This window comes from Sceloporus occidentalis, unplaced genomic scaffold, assembly GCF_023333645.1.
Source record: "Sceloporus occidentalis isolate IW3139 unplaced genomic scaffold, rSceOcc1.0.p SCAF_33, whole genome shotgun sequence".
NCBI lineage: Eukaryota > Metazoa > Chordata > Lepidosauria > Squamata > Phrynosomatidae > Sceloporus > Sceloporus occidentalis.
Window position 1 is genome coordinate 7,160,650 of NW_028317013.1, and position 21,668 is coordinate 7,182,317.

Here is a 21,668-nt window from a genome sequence, read left to right on the forward strand (position 1 = left end):
ACAATTGTGTTTTTTTTCTGATTTGAATAGGGAGTGCAAATTAAAGAACCCAAGAGTGAGATACCGCTGATATAGATATATATATCTATATATATATATATATAGATATATATATCTATCTATATATATATAGATCTATATATATATATATATATATATAGATATATATCCGTCACGTGCCATGTTAACTCCAACCATATGGGTTACTCTGATGAAGGGAGGATTTAGCGAGTTCTAAAGATGTTTGCAGTATAGTCTTAAAGTGATTTACTTTTGTAAAATGCACTTATTATTTTGTGACACTGAACTTGATCCCGTTTTAAAATAGGTGTTAAGTAGGGCTCCTATAGCTTTGCCATATCCAGCATCGTCTCTCCAAGTTGCCTGATGCCTCCCTCTTTCATTAATTGATTAGATCTTCTTCAATACCTGCTGAGCTGAGAGAACCTACTATAATAGATGGTATGGCACATGACTGATAAGTGTTGGCTATAGCTCATTGGTCTTTACTTTTTCATAATTGGAATATTGTTGTGAGGTATAGCATTCTACTGTGTTAGCCCTGGAAAGAAAAAAGCCAATTTGGTAAAGATAATACCCTTATTGGCAAACTGAATTGTATGGGGTTTCAAACGTTTGAGACTTCTTAGGTCTCTATCTAGCCAATAAATGTACCATATTTGCCACATTTGCTGTTACGCAGTATGTAGGGGCGGAGGCAATGATTTTCTTCTTGTATAAGGACCTTGGTCCTGCGTTACTCCTAGTTTACATGAGATTAAACTATGCAGTATACAGTTCCAGCTCAGGCCTTCTTGAATTATCTGACAGACCTCTGACGAGAAAGCTTTTCTTGTAAAGTGTTCCATGGTGCAGTAGGCAGACTGGTAGATCCTTCTCATGTTTGCATTTAATGAGTATGTTATTGAAATTTTAAAATACACATAACATACATTCATACATTTTATATTATATACATGCATATGTGCTTGGTGTTAAGGAGGGACTCAGCCTATCAGGAGATGCTTCTGCACTCTCAGGCAATTAGGAGAGTTGAGAAGTCTCTCCTGGCTAAGACCTCCTTCACTCAGACTTCTCATTCTGGGACAATGCAGGACCCGGGACTTAAAGTCCCATTGCGGGACTGTCCTAGGCAATCCGAGATATGTGCTCACCCTAATATAAACATAGAAATACAGAGTGGTGGACACGGAGAGAGAAGGTGAGACATGGTGGAGATGAGACTAAAAGGAAAAGGGAATATTTGGGGTTTTTAAAGCTCAGGTCTGGATTGGCCATTTGGCAAAAAATGGACATGTACTTACTAGTGCTTTCATGTGTGGCTGCAGTTTGGGTGCCTGCGGCCAAACACGCTGTATAGGACCAGTTTTCTTTCCCTGTCCAGCCCTGGTTAAACTGATCAGTATCTAGTTTAAATAGAGAAGGTCTTACGGCGTTACATGACATATATTTAAACATAACAGGCAGCCTAATTGCTAAAATCTATAAAAAACAGTTATATTCATGGCAGCAGCATAATGTGTACATACGTGTGAGTCCTTCATAACTATAGACGTGGGCCCTGTCTCGTTAATACTGCAATTGGATTTCCAGTCATAAACGTGACCTGAGTGACTCCAACTTTAAAAATGACTCAACAGGGAGATTCTTAAATCTGCTGGCTTTCAAGGGTTAGTTGTTAAACCTTGAAGCTTCTTCTATTGTTTACTGAATTCCCAGTTGCCATTGTTTGAAATGCAGTTCTTGTTGTGCCATAGTCTACTTTGAAAAGCGATAACTAAGTTTCTAAGAAAGTCACAAAATATAATTATATGTGAGGTTAGATTTTTAGGGTCAGAGATACACTTAACAGTGTTCTTATGGTTACGAAAACCCAACATTTTAGTATAAAGTGGCATTTCCCAACCTACATGCATACTGTATGTGTGAATATTTTCATTTTTGGATAGAACTGTCAAACTATTTCATCGTTTTTTCAATAGGGTAGAGGGACTGATTTCCCATTGCACCTTTCAAACATTCCTGTCCAGAAAGAATTACATATTTCCAATGATTAAGATAAAATACAAAATATTTGTTGTCACGTTAGTGTTTTTTATGTGCCCATAGTTGCCCTTTGGCAATCAAATGTTAATAATCATACAGAATACAATGGCAACTTATTATCCCTGCATGAAAATGCAAATGACAGCTTCTTGATTGCAATGTAGCTGCTTTTTAAGCAATAATTGAAAGTTCTAAGGAAACAGCTGTTAACCGAAATAGAAAGGGTCTTACAGGATTGAATCAAATCACCAGTACATGCTCAGAAGCAAGGATGCACCTTCCTCTCAGCAATTCGTATCCGCCAGCATTGGCAGTCTCCTTTTTAAAGAGGTCTCTGTGGAGTTTCTGTATTCAGTGCTCCATGGAGTGAGCGTCTGGTTTGTCTTCAGAACTGCGGTGGGTGGAAGCAGCTCCGCTGAGAGTTTATCAAAGTGCTCAGTGGCAGCTCGCTCTTCTGCATACCATTTCTATATTTTGGTTCCTGATTACCAGATGTTAGCGTAGAAGTATGAATTTGCCTACCCAGCATTCATCACATATAAAGTAAAAGCAGTCTTCCCGTCGACTGAAACTTCCTATTAAAAACAACCAGCCAAAGTTTCAGGCATGTGAATGCAACAGGAAGGTAGGCAAGGGTGTGAGAAAAAAGGGCGCCTTGATATACTGTATAGTTTTGGATCGTGAAAAGGCCCCTGTTGACTGTGTAAATAAGAGAAACTTTGTATACGTTAATAATAACAAAGAAACTGGTGAATTCTCTGAGTGATTTATCACACCTTGGGACATACTAGTTCATATGTCAAAATTCCATTATGCACCATAGTACGGTAGTTATGACAACATAAAAAAGGGTGGATGTGCCAGTAATGGCCTTTAGGTCCCTGTGAATCGTGAAAGAGTTAGTGAAGCTCTAAATTAAACATCAGAGTCTCCAGCTCTTAACATATTTCATGCACCATTCTCTTTGTTCTTTTTTTCTAGCTTATGTCAGGCCATTGTCCCTGTATTCGCTTTCATTGTCCCCCATGCTTGTTCTCCTGTCTCCTACCCCCCATTTTTTCTCAATGTCTGTGAACTGTGTCATGTCCCAGTCACCTCTCCTATTCCCCTCCTCTTACACAGCTTTCTCTCTTTTGCCATCTATTCTGTTACAAAACCCCCTTCGTCTTTTATTTGCACCCCTGCTTTTCACCTACGCCCAACCTAAACAAGGGGTTGGGATGCGGGAGTCCCTTACAATTTCAGAAACCCTTCCACACATTCAAAACCTTCATCCTTTTGAAAAAGTGACAAGTCAAATGTCAAAACACACAGCCAGGCCTTACGCTTCCCTTCTGAATATTTATCAGCAGGCTGCACTGCCAAGCGTAGGAACATCCAAGTCTCTCACCTCAAACAGTTGGAACACTTTGCTTTGTGAGAGCACAGCTGCTCTATAGAAAAAGAGCCATCAATAGCTCAGGAAGCTCAGGGCCCTATCGCACACTTATACATATTTATTGTCTCTGCGGGATGCTGCGTTGGATGGAAGCACCTTATCCATCTTAAATACAGATTGGAAAAACGCAAGGACAAAATCTGCTTGCACGGCCAGATCATAAGGGAGCATGGGATACACATTAAGAGTGTTCTCTAGTGAGAAAAAGCCAGCGAAGCTGCAAGGGCATGTCTCTCAAGTGTCCTAAAAGTCTCTTATGCCTATGTACCTGTTTCCTACCCCTCCAGTCTGAATGTTATGCTGTGAACTTTATGATGGACATTTATCCATATAACAGAGTCACAGGCACTCTATAGTTACATACCGCTTGCCTTTATAACTGTCCATAGAAGGAAACTTAGGAGGTGAGGTGTAGGTAGGGGGCAAGGATGATCCTCCAAACTAGGGACTCTTGGGAGGTATGATGTTGTTACATCATTAATCTGTGTTCCTCATGTTCCTACCAACACAATAGGCTGTACAGGGAGCAGGACATAAGACATCAATACTAGGATTTGAGGCCCAGTCGCAGCTACAACCTCTTGTGACCCACTTGTGGCCAGCACATTACTATTTATTGGTTTATATAGTGCCATAATATTCTGCAGAGTTTTACAGTTTCTTCCATCGTATATGCGTGTTATACTACTGTTTCTAATTCAGACTTACTGTGGTGGATATCAGACTCCACTCAAGTTCACTTCCAGTACGAGACACAAAGAAAGCAGATTTTGTTTTCTCCTCCAACATCAAAAGCTCTGTGTCAGCACTCAGATCTGGCCAAGAGGGGCAGGTTTAGGTAGGAAAGCCGGGTGATTCTAAACAATGGGTCTTAATGTAGTGAAATGGAGTGTGACAGGCAGCCCCTTCTATAGGTTCTGTGTTATACAGCTGGGGTTAATCATTGTGATCTACTCATACAGCTTGTAAAGCAAACAGCCCATGAAACCAGCTTCCTACCATTTCCAGATGAGGTTTTTTGCTGTATCAGATATTGATCAGGTGTTGCTGTCTTTCACTGTCACTCTGCATTAACTATTGTGCTGCAGACATGGGAACTGCTGGGAATTTTGTAAAAAAAAAAAATGTTTTTGTTAAAAGAAGTGGGTATGAGCCAATAAATTATGGATATTTATCTGTTTTAACCTTTCAAATGCAGAGCCAATGGACAGAGTGTGTTTCTTTGAGGGAAAGCAATAGAGGGCCATCCCCTGTTTTCATGTTTGAGGAAGGATGCCCAAGTCCTCTTGAAGAACAGGTCCAAGTGTTTGTATGAATATTTTTGTGGTAACAAAATAGTGAGTAGGTTAATATATCTATTTTTTAAACAAATATTTAAATGGGTCCAGCCTCAGTAAAAGTGTACGCAACACCTTCTGACATTCAGGAGCATTATGCTGCACCTTAATCCAATAGTGCAAGGTTCCCGATTCCTTATCATTAATGAGGTACCTTGTTTCCCTGGCTTCATTTGTGCAGCGGGCCACAGGCCGTGTTTCTAGCTCAACTTAATGATGTTAATGTTTCACTATAGTACACTGAGAAATAAAGTAGCCTTTCTGCGAAACCAATTTAGACTTTTTTTTAGACAGATTCTTTAAAAGTTTGATATAGCCCAGAATACACTTGCATATGAACCATTTTGCAGTAAAGAGATACCCAAATGTACCATGAACCTCGACCAACATCTTACCATCATCTTAATATTCAGAATTGACCTTCGTCATACACGGGGTCCCCTTTAGGTACACGTTTTGATCCTGAATACAGTTGCATTATTTTTAAGGTAAGAGACTATGTTAATGCTAAATTGATATTGAGCCTGATAATTTCTGGTGGGGGCCGTGGGCTTACACTCTTATATTTACCCAGTAAACGCTGTGAACACTTAAAAATGAGTGGTTTTGGCTTTAAAGGGTCAGTGTAACTGCTCCCCCCTTTATGTGCAAAGGATTCACAGTGTCGTGTAGCTCAGAATAGGTTAATCCTCGCAGCTCTACAGTACAGACTTGTATATTTTTTTTCCCCATCAGCAATTCCATTAATTTTTACCTTGCGCCCATGAGCCAGTGCTAAGAAAATAAAATAAAAGCTGACCAAGAAATACATTAGCTAGGAGCAACGAGACGGAGGCGCATCAGCGGTGCTCGGTTTCATTAGCCAAGGAGGGCTAGTACGAAACTACTCTTCCGTTCTCTCACCCTGGAGCCATTTCAATTTACACTTTCCCTGCAGTCAGTAACAGGATTCAGCAACACCTCCTATCAGTCACTTTCCAATCCTTCAACTGCAGGGTGCAGTGTACACATCTTTCAGCTGAAGGGCTGGGAAAAAAAGCCACAAAGTCACTCGACTCTGAGCTTATTGCAAATTGAACTTTCCTGTATTTAACAATGTGGCAAATAAAAAAAAATAATCCGCCTGCACGACTTCAAGCCCTTTGTGTATTGTGTGTAGTTTACATTATTCTTGTTTAGTTTTTGTTGGGTCAGCCTTATAGAAAGTGACACTCCAGGGTTATAGGCATGAGTCTCACTTAAAAACGCATATTAAGGTACTTTTAAGTATCTTTAATATGCATTTACTAAAGAAACAATGGCAATAGTAAACGATCTACCTTCAGGAGAAGCTGCAGCTCCAGAGCTGACTGGTAGGAAGTATATGACATCTTCTGCACGGCAAAAAGGGGGAGCTGGGAAAGAGCCTAAAACAAGTATTCTAATGAATTTGCATGCCAATTTAAAGGGACCATCTAGCTTTCATATGCATTTAAGTGCATATAATGGTTGGAGTGTACCTTTAAGAGCATGAAAGCGTTACTGAAAATTGTGTTGATGAGTATAGGTAGTATTTTCTGTGACGCGTCAATTCCTATCTGCGGAGGTTTCTAACACAGTCCCAAAATAAGGCTGCTGGGAGCAGTCATCCTATCTAGGTGATTGTAGCTTTTATCATTGGAATGAATGAAATCATTCATGTTTATTAAATATTTTACAAGAATGGCGATTTTGTTCAATTCTAACTTGTATGTTACCGACTCCATGTATATTAGCACTAGTCGGCTAATGAAGAGTTATTGTCATTTTAAATATTTTCACAATGCCCTATTATAACAGAGCTATAGAATCTGCGGCGCCGTATAAATAAATGTGACGTGACGTAGCGGCAAATGTTTTTGGCTAGTGCTTGGTTTCATTCATCAAGGGATTGAAACTGTACAGACTGAAATGTTTGGTGATAGGAGACGCCGTACATTTTGTGCATAGGCACATTCTGCTTCCTGCGGAACGGGTAGGCAACAGATCGCCTGATTCATCACAGGAAATACTACTTTTTTCTGTTTAGTCTCTGGAAAAATCTGGTTCTGAATTTCTGGAACCGGCCTCGCAGCTTTGAAAGTACTATAAATCAAGCTGTCCTTTTGGATAGTTAGGTTGATAAATATTGGTTAGAGCTAAATAGGATTGCGGTAAATTATCATATTTTAGATTTTATATGCTCTCATATTTGTAGTCCATATTTGAAGTCCTTTTCCTAATCATTAAACCATATGGATACCCGTACATGTTTAAATAGGTATATGTTCGATTTTGAGTTCTTCTCTGATATAGGTTCGTTGAAAGTGAACAGTAGAATTTGGACCATCCCTTTTGAAGCTGACTTTTTTCTGGGTCATGATACGCATTACAACGTTACCCATTTTTGGTAGCCAATATAGACTCAACTAAACTCCCTATATGATGTAGATTCTCATAAGTGGCTGTACCAAAAATAAAGGGACAGTCTAGCCCCCAAAATTGTAATGTTATGTTTAGTGCATTTTTATATATAATGCGTTTTAATGCATGCAAACCCACTGACTGTCTCTACTGAATCCAGGGAGCATTTTTATGTTAACTGCTTGCACATGCCCAACAGCGATTCTATTAAAATTAACAAATCAGAAACAAATGCTATCTGAATACCAATGTTTCTTAGCAGTTTCATTTGCAGTGTATGATTGGCTGCTATTGACTAGAATCAGAGTTCTATTGGACATCTGCAAGAAGCATACTAAGGTACGCTCAAATGTTTCAATAGAGGCAGCTGGGGAGGAATTACATGAGACAGAAACCTTATTTAACTTAAGTAACTACAGAATGGTTGTAGTGATGTACAGGCGGTAATGTAAAATGGACTCTAATATGCGTTTAACATGAATATGGGCTGGAGTGCTCCTTTAATCACAGGTGGTTTATATTTCTTCTTTGAGAGGTGTAATCATTATGAACAAATATACCTGTTCCATGCAAGATAGCAAGAATTACTCACTACCCTGTGCTGCTGATTTTATAAATGACTTTCATCTCCAGCGGTGAGAGATTTACACCTGGAAAATTTTTCACACGTAAGAAGTCTGGTGTTTCAAGACCATCTTATTTGCCTTTTTTTTCTTCCACCCTCCGGCCTTGCACTTGAAAGATTAGATGCTTTAAAGACATTCATTTTTTAGACTGTTGGTCAAGATTTGTAATTGGATTTGCAAGCCAAAAGCATTGGCAGGTTCATGGGAACCGGTTACAGATTAGTCTTGCCTGGGACTAGAATGAACTAAGGACAGTGACTCTTTTGGCAGGTCAGGTAAAATGAATTTCCCGCAAGACAGACTTGTATAATAAGCCTTGCAATATTGGCCATTTTTTTTCCACAACATCTAATTTTCACACATTGCAGGCTGTGACCTACAGTGCTGCCCTGCGGTATCTGGAATGTATCAAGTCAGAGGAGAAATAAGTTACTTGATCAAGTTTTATGCAGGAAAAAGTTATAGGAAGTGGTCAGCAACATGTATAATGCCAATGGGTCCAGGAACAAAATGGCTGATATGGCCTAAGTATCATGCTCCATGATCATTGGTGGCTTGTGATTTACCAAACATCTTAAAGGACTGTGTTTCATTAATAAAACAAGGCCAGAAGAAAACCATTGTGTGCACCTGTTAAGTATTGATGTCTGCGGAGTTAATAGAATGATCTTAAGCAGTTTACAGTTCATTACCAATCCCCAGTTTGACCTTTCAGTTTCAAAGAGCTTTCAATGTAGGCATCTACTCCAAACCCCGTCCCTAGTCCCCTCCATGCTCACCGATCCTGGAAATTGTGTCTTTATGTAAAACATGTATTGAATAAGGAGACATGATGAGATTGGGTTTGTTTTTTTTCATACAGTCCACTATGTCTTTTAGGCCTCTCATGCACTTTGTATATGTAATTATCACTCATTGACTGGTTATTCTGCTAAACCGGTGATCATTCTTCCCGTGTAATGGGTTAATATAGACTTATTGTCAGTAGCTATTGACTGGATGATATTCATCATCCGTAATTTAGAATTTGAGTAATTTAGCAGTTGCTGGAACGACACGATGGCCCAGAATCTACTCCAACGATTAAACCTATTGTAAGTACTTGGGTAGCAATGGGGAAAATGAAATAAAGATCAGCGATACATTTGATCTCAGTTAATGAATCTAACCAACAATTTACGCAGCACCGTTTACAGTGCATACATTTAAAGGATATGACAAAACTTAGAATTGCCAAATACGACAAACCGATACATTAGGTAAAGAGGGCCTGGCTCGTAAGATTAGAGTCAAGAGGGAATGGGGTATAATAAAAACATAAGAGATAGGTAGTGGCACCGATGAAAGTAAGAGCGTAATAGTGCTAGATAAAGATAAAGGTTCTAGCTGAAAAGATTGTGCGCTTCTCTGAAGATGTGGCTTTTGATGTCTTTCTCGAATATTGAGAGGGAGGGTGAAAGCTGGAGGTTAGAAGAAGAAGAAGTGAATTCGAGAGGTATGGGGCAGCACAAGCCAAGTCTTGTAAGGAAGAGGTTAGACGGGAGAAGAAGGGCCTTAGCCCACTGGAACAGGGAAGTGTTTTGTCAAGGGGACGGAAATTTATGGGGGGGCAGTAACGTTGAGGGCTTTTTATATAAATATAAGACTTTATACCACTTTTCTACAGCATCATCAATACATTTTATTAAAGTTATACGCCTTTCCTTTAACTATGCAATTTTTACGCAGTGTTAATTAATTTAGTGTTTTTATTAAAAAAAACAAAACGGGTGGGTGTAATATTTCTAATAATAATATCATACTTTGCAGAAACACATTTAATTCAATATATCTGTATTTGTGGAGAGGAACACAAACTGCTCCAGATGCTTTGGGACAGAATTCTGCGGACAGTCCGTTTGGATTTCTGTGTCTCAGAAATGACTGGGCTCTTCCAAGAAAGATTGTAAGCTTGCGAGCAGGGCTCTCTCCACCAAATGTATCGGTTTGTCTTAGTCTGTCAATTCTTGTCTTGTCATATCCCTTGAATTTATGTATTGTATTAAGCGCTGCGTAAACTGTTGGCGCTATATAAATAAAAGATAATAATAATAATAATAATAAATCATGTCAAAGTGGTCTGTGCTTTCCCATAGGCCACAGATTTGTCATGATTACTCTTGTTTATATACAGACGGTAAGCTAATGGACACATTGTCTGTGCTCACCATTTTAAAAATGGCCATTTAGAAGGCCTGTTTACTCGTAGACACAATGAGGTTTCACTATGTAACATGACACATGCAGTTAAATGTTACACTTAACCCTTGAACTAACAGAGCATTATAATCTGATTGCTGGTGCTTCCAGACTTTAACTAACAGTCTTCTAAAAGATGTGTTGGTTATGGTATATCTGGGAAGGGTTTATGCATTAGTACTAATAATTATGTTTCTAGATACAAAAGCTTTAAATTCAGAAGAACAAGTGGGACAGCACCTTTAACTCCACCACACGCAAATTCTACCTACCACTTCATTTGTATTAACATTATTATTATTTCTATTTCTTGAATACCCTATAATAATCGGTGTCCAATTCTTCACCTCTTTTTGAGTCATACGGTCAGTTGCATATATTTTTCTTTTTAAAAGGTAATTAAATTAAAAAAAACAAAAAAAAAAACTCTGGATACACAACTTTCTGGCGCTCAGAAGGTTAAGGCGGTTTTTCAGTGCTATAAATACTTCTATAGTGGCTTTTTACTGCGGAATAATGACAAAGCTGCCATGTGTGTGTGTATAGCACCCTTATTTCTGCTTCAGAGAGCTGGCCTCTCTTTTAGCTGCAACAGATGTTTCTGCTTTCATGACATGTACCAGTGGCCAAAAGCCTCCCTCTCCCTTCCTAATCCCCTGGAGGTTGATATTAAGCTAAATGTGCTACCTCTGCGCTCTGTGTCTGTCATAAAGAGGGGGGCAGAAGGGGCCTGTTGGAGTGTTGAGTGACACGGGCACCCTAGAGACATTCCTCAACGGGTTGAGGGATGTTTAACCTATATGGGAACAACCTCAACACTAATGCACATTGGCTACTAACTGCTCACGGAGTAATACAACATTAAACGTTTTTTCAAATAAATTTAATTATTGAGTAAACTGCATTAAGCTTAGCGGTATTTTGTAAGGGCCAAGAAAACCCTCATGACTAGGTGGCAACAGTGGAATCAGGACCTACCAATTCCTCCTCTTAAGCCGTTACAGAAAGAAGAGTTTACGGTGGTTGACGTTCATGTGCATATTTGGACAGGTTACAATTATTTGCTATAATTAACTTGCTAAGAGGATTAGCTAGTCTTCGGAGAAGGGGAGATTGGGCAAGGAAACAAACAAACAAAAAAATGACATGGAAGCACATCTGACCTCTACTAAATGCTGCACAAGAATACAACAAAAATGTTGTACTAGCAGCAAACGGGTTAAAGAAAAACGAATGCCCTTGTGTTTCTTTTTCTTTTGCTAATTTAGTTCTCATTAAAGAGGCGCCCCTCGCATGCTCTGATTGCTAAATTACGGTTGAGAGGATGTGTTTTGGTACAGCAACACCAGCTTCTCTCCTTTTTATGGCAACAGGGCACTTGTCTCTGCAGACACGATGCTTGTTAATGACAGCACAGAGTTCGGATCATAAAGTGTCTCCTTTGGAACGCCTGGATTTATGGCACCAAAGTATCGTGTTTAATGTCTTTAATGTTCTACGGTGATGGCATTTAAACAGTGAGTAAAGACAAAGTGGAATTTGAAGATGAACCATCCAATGAAGGCTTGCAAACAAACAGCTAGAACCAGTTCATATTTTTTTTTTTTTACATGCCAATGGTCCATTGCGACACAAAGAAAATATACTATATATATATATATATATATATATATATATATATATATATATATATATATATATATATATATATATATATATATAACTAGAAGCCTTTAATTGCCTCGGTTTTAAATAAGGTTATTACTTTGTGTAGACTGCAGGTGATTCCATCTGAGGAAGGGACCTCTAAGTTTTCAAAAGCTAACGTGACTTTACATTCTTTTCTCACCCAATGAAAGATATCTCCAAGAAAACAGACACATCATGTAAATTTGGTCCGTTGTCATGTCATGGCTTGGAACAAAAGCCCAACTCTCTCAGGTACTAACTGTCCCCGGCCATAGTGGGGAATACAAGTGATATCCGTAAGTTGGATATAGTCAAGTGTCACTGGAATTTGTGTGTGCGTTATTACGGTGACTTTACGTTTAAGTGTCTGACTTAATAGCCATTCCACGACTGTGTAGGTGTTTGCAGAATGCCTAATTATTCCATGTTACATTCCCAGAATATTGCTATATTTGGCATAGGGGCAGGGCTGAGCTTAACCGGTTGCAATTACTTGCTATAATTAATTTGCTAAGAGGATTGGGGAAAGAAATGAAAAAAATTACGGTACTCATCGAAAATCCATTTTCCTTCAAACATTTCAGATTGCCAAACGGACACTTTTGTTTTAGTGGCTAACATGACATTGTGGGGAAGAATAATGTAAACTCCATTTTATGTAGTGGTCCAATTCATAGAATCAAATCTAAATTTACGTGTGTCTTAAAATGCAAAAAATACAGTCTTCTTTTGTAATCCTTTTAGCAGCATTGGGTGGCATCGTACCACTTTGAATAGTTTACAGAAAGAAATTTGTTAATTTCCTTTCTAGCATACATATACCTAATTGTGTAATAAAAATGAGCGATGGTAGACTCTAAAATATGGATTAAATCAACAGTGTTTAAACCAGGTTTATCAAACCTGATCCTCAAGGGCCGTAATCTGCTAGTTTTAGGACTTCTCTAATTAACAAGTAATCAAACAAATTAACATTGTGTTTCCTGAGCGTGGAGTATCCTTGGTAATGTGAAAAGTGCCCTGTTATCCAGAATACTTGATGTGACCTCAAGCTTAAGGTCAGCACTTCTACGTTTAGACATTGATTACTAATGTTGTACCTGTCACAGCTTGTTGGAGTTCTCAACATAACAGGGTTTTTAAAATTGTGAATTCAAAGGAACACTGAACCAGAATGATGTCAAACTGCTTATTGTGTTGTTGTTGTTATTATTATTGTTATTCATAACCAATAAAGTTGCTGTACAGTATGCGTCGTATATTGACAGCAACCTCTTACCATCATTTTGAGTCCCCAAACATGAACGGTGTTAGCATTTTCTCGGTTTGGGAATACTCGTGAGTAAAATGCCACCATAGTAATTAAGGTTGATAGAAGTAGATATTTCCAGGCATGGAATACAGAAGATAATATATGTACACAGGGACAGAAGACCCACATTTATCATTGTAGGGTTTGTATAAGACAGCTGAGCTATAAGAGGGTTTATCCTTATTAAGGGATATGCGCATGTGGAATTTGGGATTTCAGGCCCGCTTCATATTGAAGTGAGATTTGCTTCGACGATTGGCAGATGGGTGTAGTGACTGGAGGTTATGAGAGCAGTATTGTGAATGGATTAGAGGGATGGGGACAGATGGATTGGTGGGATGGTCTGTGTATGCACAACGTTGGGGCATACTCTTAGCAACTACAAGGCTACCAACTATGGTGTTCATGTGGAAAGTCATTCTACAGCAAATATTGTCTGCATGAAATAATGAGGACACTGGCATTAGTGGAAATGGTCATCTGCCTGAGGAATCCTCAACACTAATGGCTCTCTAGGCACACCAACATCTCCCTATTGGAATTAATCGTGGCAGTTACTAAATCTTGCACTGGTAGGGTTCCCTGAGGACAGGGTTGGGAACCATCAGACTCATGGCCAGTAAGGGCTGCTTTGAGAATAACACAGGCTTTGCTTTACTGATGGGTAAACTAATGGGACCAGAACAACAGAATTGTGTTGAGTAGTCTGCATTCAATTAATTCCAAAGGGCTGGTCTAACTAACCTACAGAGCCTGACCATCTCTCAACTAAAAACCATAAACTATGAATGTTACATGGAGTTAGTAGTAAATCACGATTTCTGGTGGAGTGAAAATTGAGTTTAAACTTTTATTTTATATATGCATGCATATTTCTATTTTAGCATACATATGCAATGACCATAACAAGAATTTCCAATCCAGATAGTGAGGAGTGAAAGATTTTCACAAGTACTTGTTCACCCTGGCCCCGGGATATTCACATGATGCCTCCCAGCTGTTACATGACTACAACCCATATTACTTCTCTCACTGGGGTTGTATTCCGTCATCAGCTCCAAGACTGCCAACATTCCCGATTTGGTTGGATACACCTACGTACAACTGGTCAGTGCCCTTATGGTTATTCACATTCAAGTGAATTGCCCGAATAATTTTAAAATGGGGACTAAATATCAGTGATAGTGAGAGGAAGGTTGATCCAGAAGAACAGTAGATGTTCCAACAACAATTTCTGTATGTTTGGTAGTTGTGCAGTTACATGGCCCCTGTATGTAAATCTCTCCTCTCAGCTAATATGAAGACCTGAAAACATTGGCAGAGCCAATGATGTTGAAGCTCAGATTGTGTCAGTAACTGAAGACATTCCATTCATAAATCACAGAAATGGAGAATATCCTGAATAGTACTTTTTCCAACAGGTCCCTTTGTCAGTGTTGGAACGTGGTACTGTCATACTGCAATACTTCAATACTACTGGCTATCAAGGCATACGGTAGCAGTAATGATAGGTGTTTTGCATGGTTGAGAGATTATCATGCAATTTAACTTATTTTGACAAGTAGCAGAGAATTATCTAAAGAGAGACCTCATTTAAAAATTATGTTTTAAATTTAATCACTCCCATAAATCCCTGCTATGTGTCACTGCTTGTATCACCAAATTGTCTCTAGTGTGGTAGGTATGACTGCTTCTGAATATTGCAGTTTATGATCGATGAGGTAGGTGCGTCAGACAAAGATTACTAATGATAATTAATAATCTTGGCTGATTATATTAAAATTCTCAACTGCAGCAAAGCACAAAGCACAAATTTTGCATTTGTGTAATTTAATAGTCAAAAAAACAGTTCTTGCGGTTTCCTGCTTAGTATACATAATATATGTATTCTGACAATATATATATATATATATATATATACACACTAATGTATAGAGAATATAGATATTGAAGATTATAGTAATCTCAAGGTGCAAAGTAATTGAAAAGGTTTCTTTAATGTTAACATTTTGTTCTGCGTACTTAATCAGCCTAAGCAATTATGGTTACAGGTTTAAAGGGACATTGTAGTCATCGTATGAATTTTAATGCATATGATAGCCGAATTTCATTTTTGAATAAATTTTCATGGTGTCCCCCTTACAAATGAATCAAGGCATTCTGCACCCCCCCCCCAATGTAATTGCCCCCCCCCCCTTTATTATCTCCTGCATATCTCTTGCCTCAGGACACTATGCCCATGCGCATAAAGTGCTTGTTTGCGAGGGAGAGAATTTCAGAATTAGTCGTGCAACATTTTAATTAAAAGTTAAGATGGTAATAATGGAATGACCTAACACTAAAGTGTTAGATCAGTATTTTCTTTTCTCTACCCTACTTCGATTTCTTTTTTAAAGTTTCCCGTGCATTTCGTATCAAAGTAGTATTTCAAAGTGGACTCATTCATTTTTGCTATGGCTCCGCTTAGGTAAATTTGTAAAATTGCAGAACATGCTGTGGTTCCACAATGCGAAATGCGTCAGTTTCACTAATCTATGTGCAGAGATCCCTGTCTGATTAGTCCTAGGATGCTTTTATATTTCATATTTCATATTTCTGCTGTGAGACTCCAAATTATAACTTTCACAGCTCCCCATACAGCAATCAGTAGCTGCTTTTAAGATGAAATTGCACACAGAAAGATTATGATAGCAGCAGTGGGTTACCACGTGTTGCAGGGATTTCTGACATTTTTCTCACATCAAGCAAAATACTCGTCCCTTTATCTCCTCCCGATGTGTCACCTGTAGAAAGCCTTTTGCATTTGTTGTCTGAAACAAGGGTATCAGTGCCTGCAGCTGACATGGCTGGGAAATATAATCTCTTTCCTCTGTTTCCCCAAGCGCTATATAAATATATATCTACACTACTGTTAAAAAGTTTGCGGTCACTTAGAAATGCCCTTGTTTTTGAAAGAAAAAGTACATTTTGTCCATGAAAATAACATCAAATGGATGATAAATACAGTGTAGACATTGTTAATGTCATAAACGACTATTGTAGCTGAAAGCGGCTGTTGTGTTTTTTATGGAATATGTTTATAGACATAAAGAGGCCTTTTATCAGCAACCATCACTCCTGTGTTCCAATGGCACGTTGTGTTTGCTAATCCAAGTTTAAGTTTAAAAGGCTAATTGATCACCAGAAAACCCTTTTGCAATTATGTTATTGTTAGAAATGCTCTTGTTTTCCATGAAAACAGCTAAGCGACCCCCAACTTTCGGACATTAGTGTGTGTACATACATATTTTCTATTCTGCTAAGTAAATACTTTTGTGAGTACACAGCATGCATGCATTGTACATAGATATGGCAAGGAAGCACACAGGTATATTTTGTGTATAACTGTATATATATTTAGAAACATTTCTCTATATGAGTGCTTAATGTATCTACATGGCCATTTACATATCTATATATATATCTATATATATATATATATATACACACACACACACACACACACACTATATGGACAAAAGTATTGGAACACCTGACCATTTCACGAACAGGGACTTCAAACCCACAAATTTCTCCAAGATGTCTTGGTGTGCTGAAAGGGACATACCACCACAACATTTTGGACAATGCTATGCTTCCATCTTTGTGGTAACAGTTTGGGGAAGACCCTTTTCTATTCTAGCATGACTGCGCCCCAGTGCCCAAAGCAAGGTCCACAAAGATATATTTGGATGAGTTTGGTGTAGAAGATCTTGACTGGCCCTGACCTCAACCCCATCTAACACCTTCGGGATGAACTGGAACGGAGATTGCGAGCCAGGCCTTCTCATCCAACACCAGTACCTGACCTCACAAATGGTGCACTGGATGAATGGGCAAAAATCCCCACAGAAACACTCAAAAAATCTTGTGGGAAGCCTTCCGAGAAGAGTGGAAGCTGTTATAACTGCAAAGGGGGAAATAACTACAAATGAATGTCTATGTATTTAGAACGCAGTCATAAAAGTTCCTGTTGGTATAATGGTCAGGTGTCCATACAGTCTATATATATATATATATATATATATATATATATATATATATATATATATATATATATATATATTGTGACCGTGTGAACCCCAGGGAGATGATTAGCATGGCATCTGAGTACAGCTGCTATGCAGATTATACATATGGGTCCCTGGGGTGGAGCAATTGGAGAGCAGGGTGGGCCAATGCTCCATTCCCCCATTCTGTGGAAACTCCATGCCGGGTTTTCCAGGAGGCAAGAAATCTGCAGGATCCGGTCCGGGATTTCTATGAGGCTGGCGTCAGGCACAGGTGCTGGCATTAAAAACCCCTGGAGCCTGATACTCAGGGAGACTGTTGGGGGAAGAGGAAGTTCCCTGTGCTCCCAGGGCAAGGAGAGGCCCTGAAGAAGACCATCCCTGAGCCAAGTGAGGCATCACCTGCCTGGACATTTTGTGTGCTGTCTGGGGGAGGTTTTCCAGAGCCTGGCGTAGCTGGGTCTGGCTGGGAGGTTGAGGTAGTGGGTGATTAGGCTGGTCAGTTTAGACCAGCATTGTTCAGTTAGAGAGGGCTCCAATTGGGAGCTAGGTTTTCTTTTTATGATTTGGTTTTTGGGGTTTAAGTGGTTAAAATAAAGCGCTGTTTTGTTTAAAGCTGCTGTTCCTGATTGCCCTAGAGGACTGTGCATAGGACCCCTAAAAGTGACATGTATGGCCCTCATACTATAGGGTTTGTCACAATATATATATATATATATATATATATATATACATTGAGTATACTTTCTGTAAGTGATTAAAAGCTGAAGGAGCTAGAGCTAAAGGAGACATCGACTCAAGCTAAAATAAAAATTATGGTATATTCCATTACGTATATGTGTGTCATGCTGTGTGATTGCATTTTAAAACAATATTCAAAAACAAAGGCTTTGAGAGTGGAACTGCACCATAAGAGGCCACATTATAATGTCATTTTAGAAGTTTTTTTTTTTTCATTTTCCATCTCTAAGGACATTTGAATCTGCGAGTCAGTGACTGCAAAATCCCATTGCAAAGTTCATCAGGAATCGTGTTCCAGCTGCTGGAGTGATAGATAGGTTTAATTACACTGAATTACTGCGGCAGCAACCGCTCCGCTCTCCCCGAAGTCATTAAAAAAGAAAAGATTTTTTTTTTCTGGGCTGGTCACTGGCCCAGCTAGGGCCTTCTGTGTGGACGCCTAGGGGTTCACTGGAGGTCAGAGGTCAACAGCAGCCTAGCCATGTCATCTCTGGCTGATTTCCTCCGAGTCTTACAGGCTTGGGCTTCGTCTGGATCGGCAGTTCATTGGCAAGTTCTCTGACTTTAAGCGGAACGCTACAAATTACGTTCGCACTGTCAACTCTTTTTGTGACCTTGTCTAAGACCATAAATTCCCATCTCCCTCAGGCAGAAATAAATAGAGATGGAGATTTGTGTACACTGGCAATCCCATATTCCCATTATCCCATTATAATGACTAAAAACCAGCATTGCCAAAATCTCATGCATCTTGTGCTTAGTGTGAATAATTAAACAGCACGAAAACACAGAGTCTTATTTTGTTTTATGCTATGTGCTTCTGGGGAAGTGGTTCTGTAGCCATAGCAACCAGTGCAATGCGTCTGCTGATTGGACTTCATAGCGAGCCACTATGGCGATTGAAACCAGTTTTAAAGGTTTGCACCGGAATCACTTTTTTCGCCTTATTATCATGCAAGCTGATAATAGCATATTGCTGTTTTTGACAAATTATATAAACATCATAAGGGACGAGAACATTTTTTACCAAATAATATTTTTTAGTATCGATTACAGTTTTGGTAGCCATTCACATGCTTCCAAGCCAATTTACGGTAAACCCCTCAATATCTATGGGCAATCCAAAGGCCTAACGCACCAGTCAAATGAACAAAAAAGGCTCAACGAGGATATCAAGGATGCAATTGAGGGATAAAGTAGTTCAGAATTCAATATATAAAACATAGATGGTCATACTCATAACTACAGTAAAAAGCATCAATTTCTTTTTCAGGTTTCCAGGATGGCGGTGGAGACTTGTGAACAATATACAACGTGCAGAGAGTGTCTAAGCTCCGGGGATCCTCACTGCGGCTGGTGTGTGCTGCATAACATGTACGTATCGGTACTTAAGGCCGAGGCATGTATACCTACGTATATGAAAGGATGCCACGTGGGCATGAAATAGATTAAAAATCAAGTAAACAAATGCTATCATAATTGTGATTTGATTAGATGCAAAATGATGATTCATTCGGAAGACCATACTTGCGTCTAAGTAGAGAGTATCTCTATGGTGAATACCTAATTGAAGTAATGTAACCGTTGTCTAAATCAGGATGCGAATTCCAGGCTTCCATGGCCACAAACATGCCAGGATTTGTGAATAATTGAGCTTGAGGACATTCGGCATAATCAAAATATTTGCAATTGGTAGAATTGTTTGTGTCCCAGCAAGAATGTACAAAATCCCTGGTCTTTTTGGTAGCCCTCGACACAATCCTGCTCTGATTTCTGTACAAGACGGTACAGACCCAAGACGGCTTCATCTATGATCAGGCTGCCGTTGTCTCTATGTTATAAACAAGATAGAAGATGATAAAACAGCTTAGAAAACGTTATCGCGCCAGAGTAACGGCAGCCACTTAGCATTTATACCCAACATAAATACCACAGCACACAGAGAGTTTCAGGAGAGATTCTTGGACAGAATGACCCACTGTTTTCTGGCAGTATGGGAGCGGTCTTCGTTTTGGTGGCTTTTAACAAGTTAGACAGGTGTACATGTTGGGTTTACGTAGAGTTTGTCTGCCAGAAATTCTATATCATATAGTGAGTGGAATGTGCTTATCTCATCAAGATACTGAACTATAGTGGGTTTAGTGTTAGTTTTGTGTAAAATGGTGGTTAGACACAATCCTGGTTCTTAATGACATGCCTAGAAGTTTCAAACTAAGTGAAGCTCAAGACTATCAAAAATACTAATTTAGTAGTCTAATGGCTTCTCAACTGTGGTAACCACCTAGAAGCCCACAGTTATGAGGAAGGGCATTTAGAAAGTATTATAGTACACTAAACCCTAAAGTATGCTTCTTATGATAAAGTGGCAATTAATAATTCTAAATAAGATAAATAAAATCTTTATCTAATTATAGATAAAGAAAATCCAACTACATAATGTCATTTCTTTTCTTGTCCATTAAAAACACGCACACACAGTTATATTTAAGAATTTTACTAGATGGAGAATAACCATACATTTTACTGAAATCATTTTTTGTTCTTTTAATGTGATTATAAACAACAGGTGGTGCGTTGTATGCTGTCGGCTAGTAAAATTTAATCTGCAGTAGGTATAGTTTTAACAGCACCACACGATTCCAAATAACCTTTTCTTAAAAAGAAGTGAAAGCACTAGAATTTGCCCTTAAAGTGCAATCATTTCCTTGTCATTGGTGGTAAAGAAAGAGGAAAAACAATAGATTTTACTGTGGTAACCGGTGCTATCTTCTGCAGTCTGGCAGTTGAAAAGGAACAACTACATTATAATATTTGTGGTGGAGAATTAATAAAGAAATTCCATTTAAAGCTAAAATCCAAGTCTAATGGATTGCTTCCTTCCACAGGTGTTCCCGGAAGGATAAATGCGAGAGAGCAGAGGAACCATTTCGATTTGCAGCCAATATCGAGCAGTGTGTTAAGGTTATCGTCCAACCCAACAGCCTCCCGGTGTCTGAGCACAGCCTACCGGTACGATAAAAGAACTGATGTTGTGCTAAATATAATGGGTGTGGGATAAAAATGGAAATAGGGACAATATTTACAGTGTGTGCAGAGATTTGGTGCAGACCCGTTACCATATCTAGCAGTTGGTACATTAACATTTTTCATTGTAGAGCTCTGCAGACATCTTCAGGGTCAAACGTTAACATCTTCAGGGTCAATGGGTTGGTTTGAAGAATGGAATCCATCAATGGCTAATAAAGAGGATTGTTTGGTGTCTTTCTCTTCACAGCTGACATTTGAAGTCAGTGATGTTCCTGATCTCTCGGCTGGAGTTATATGTTCTATCGGTAACCTCACCCAGGTTGAAGGACGCGTGTATGGTAATCGCATTGTATGTGTATCACCTGCTGCAAAGGATGTTCCCACAATACCCTCAGACCAAGGTGAGTTCCAGCAGAGATGGACCTATCAATAAAGACGTTTGAACCCTTACATAAAACCATTGCAAAGCGAGAACCGAAAATTAGCATTATCTGTTACTGAACGCCTATATTTTATAATAGATCACCAGTATCAGCCAATGCATTCCCATAATTCCACTGTATCTGCAACATGAATGACAAAAAATCTGCCAGTTTGGAGAAGATTTCTTTTTGTGTTGAAGCTTTAGGCCCAGCTGGGAGCCTGTATTTACAGAAAAACATGGATTATCCCTTTTAGGGGACAGGGAGAGTAGGGGATTACGTCTTGGTGTCAAGACAAAAA

At 39.0% G+C, this 21,668-nt stretch overlaps 1 protein-coding gene across 1 annotated transcript in view; it reads left to right on the forward strand.

The window, feature by feature from the left end:
* LOC149298382 (plexin-A2-like) overlaps nt 1-21,668 on the forward strand; it is a 134,408-nt gene that overhangs the window by 60,246 nt on the left and 52,494 nt on the right. The window contains exons 4-6 of the mRNA XM_089487583.1: nt 19,192-19,292; nt 20,804-20,927; nt 21,193-21,346. Coding sequence (XP_089343709.1) covers nt 19,192-19,292; nt 20,804-20,927; nt 21,193-21,346 — 379 coding nt within the window. The remainder of the gene's footprint in view (nt 1-19,191; nt 19,293-20,803; nt 20,928-21,192; nt 21,347-21,668) is intronic.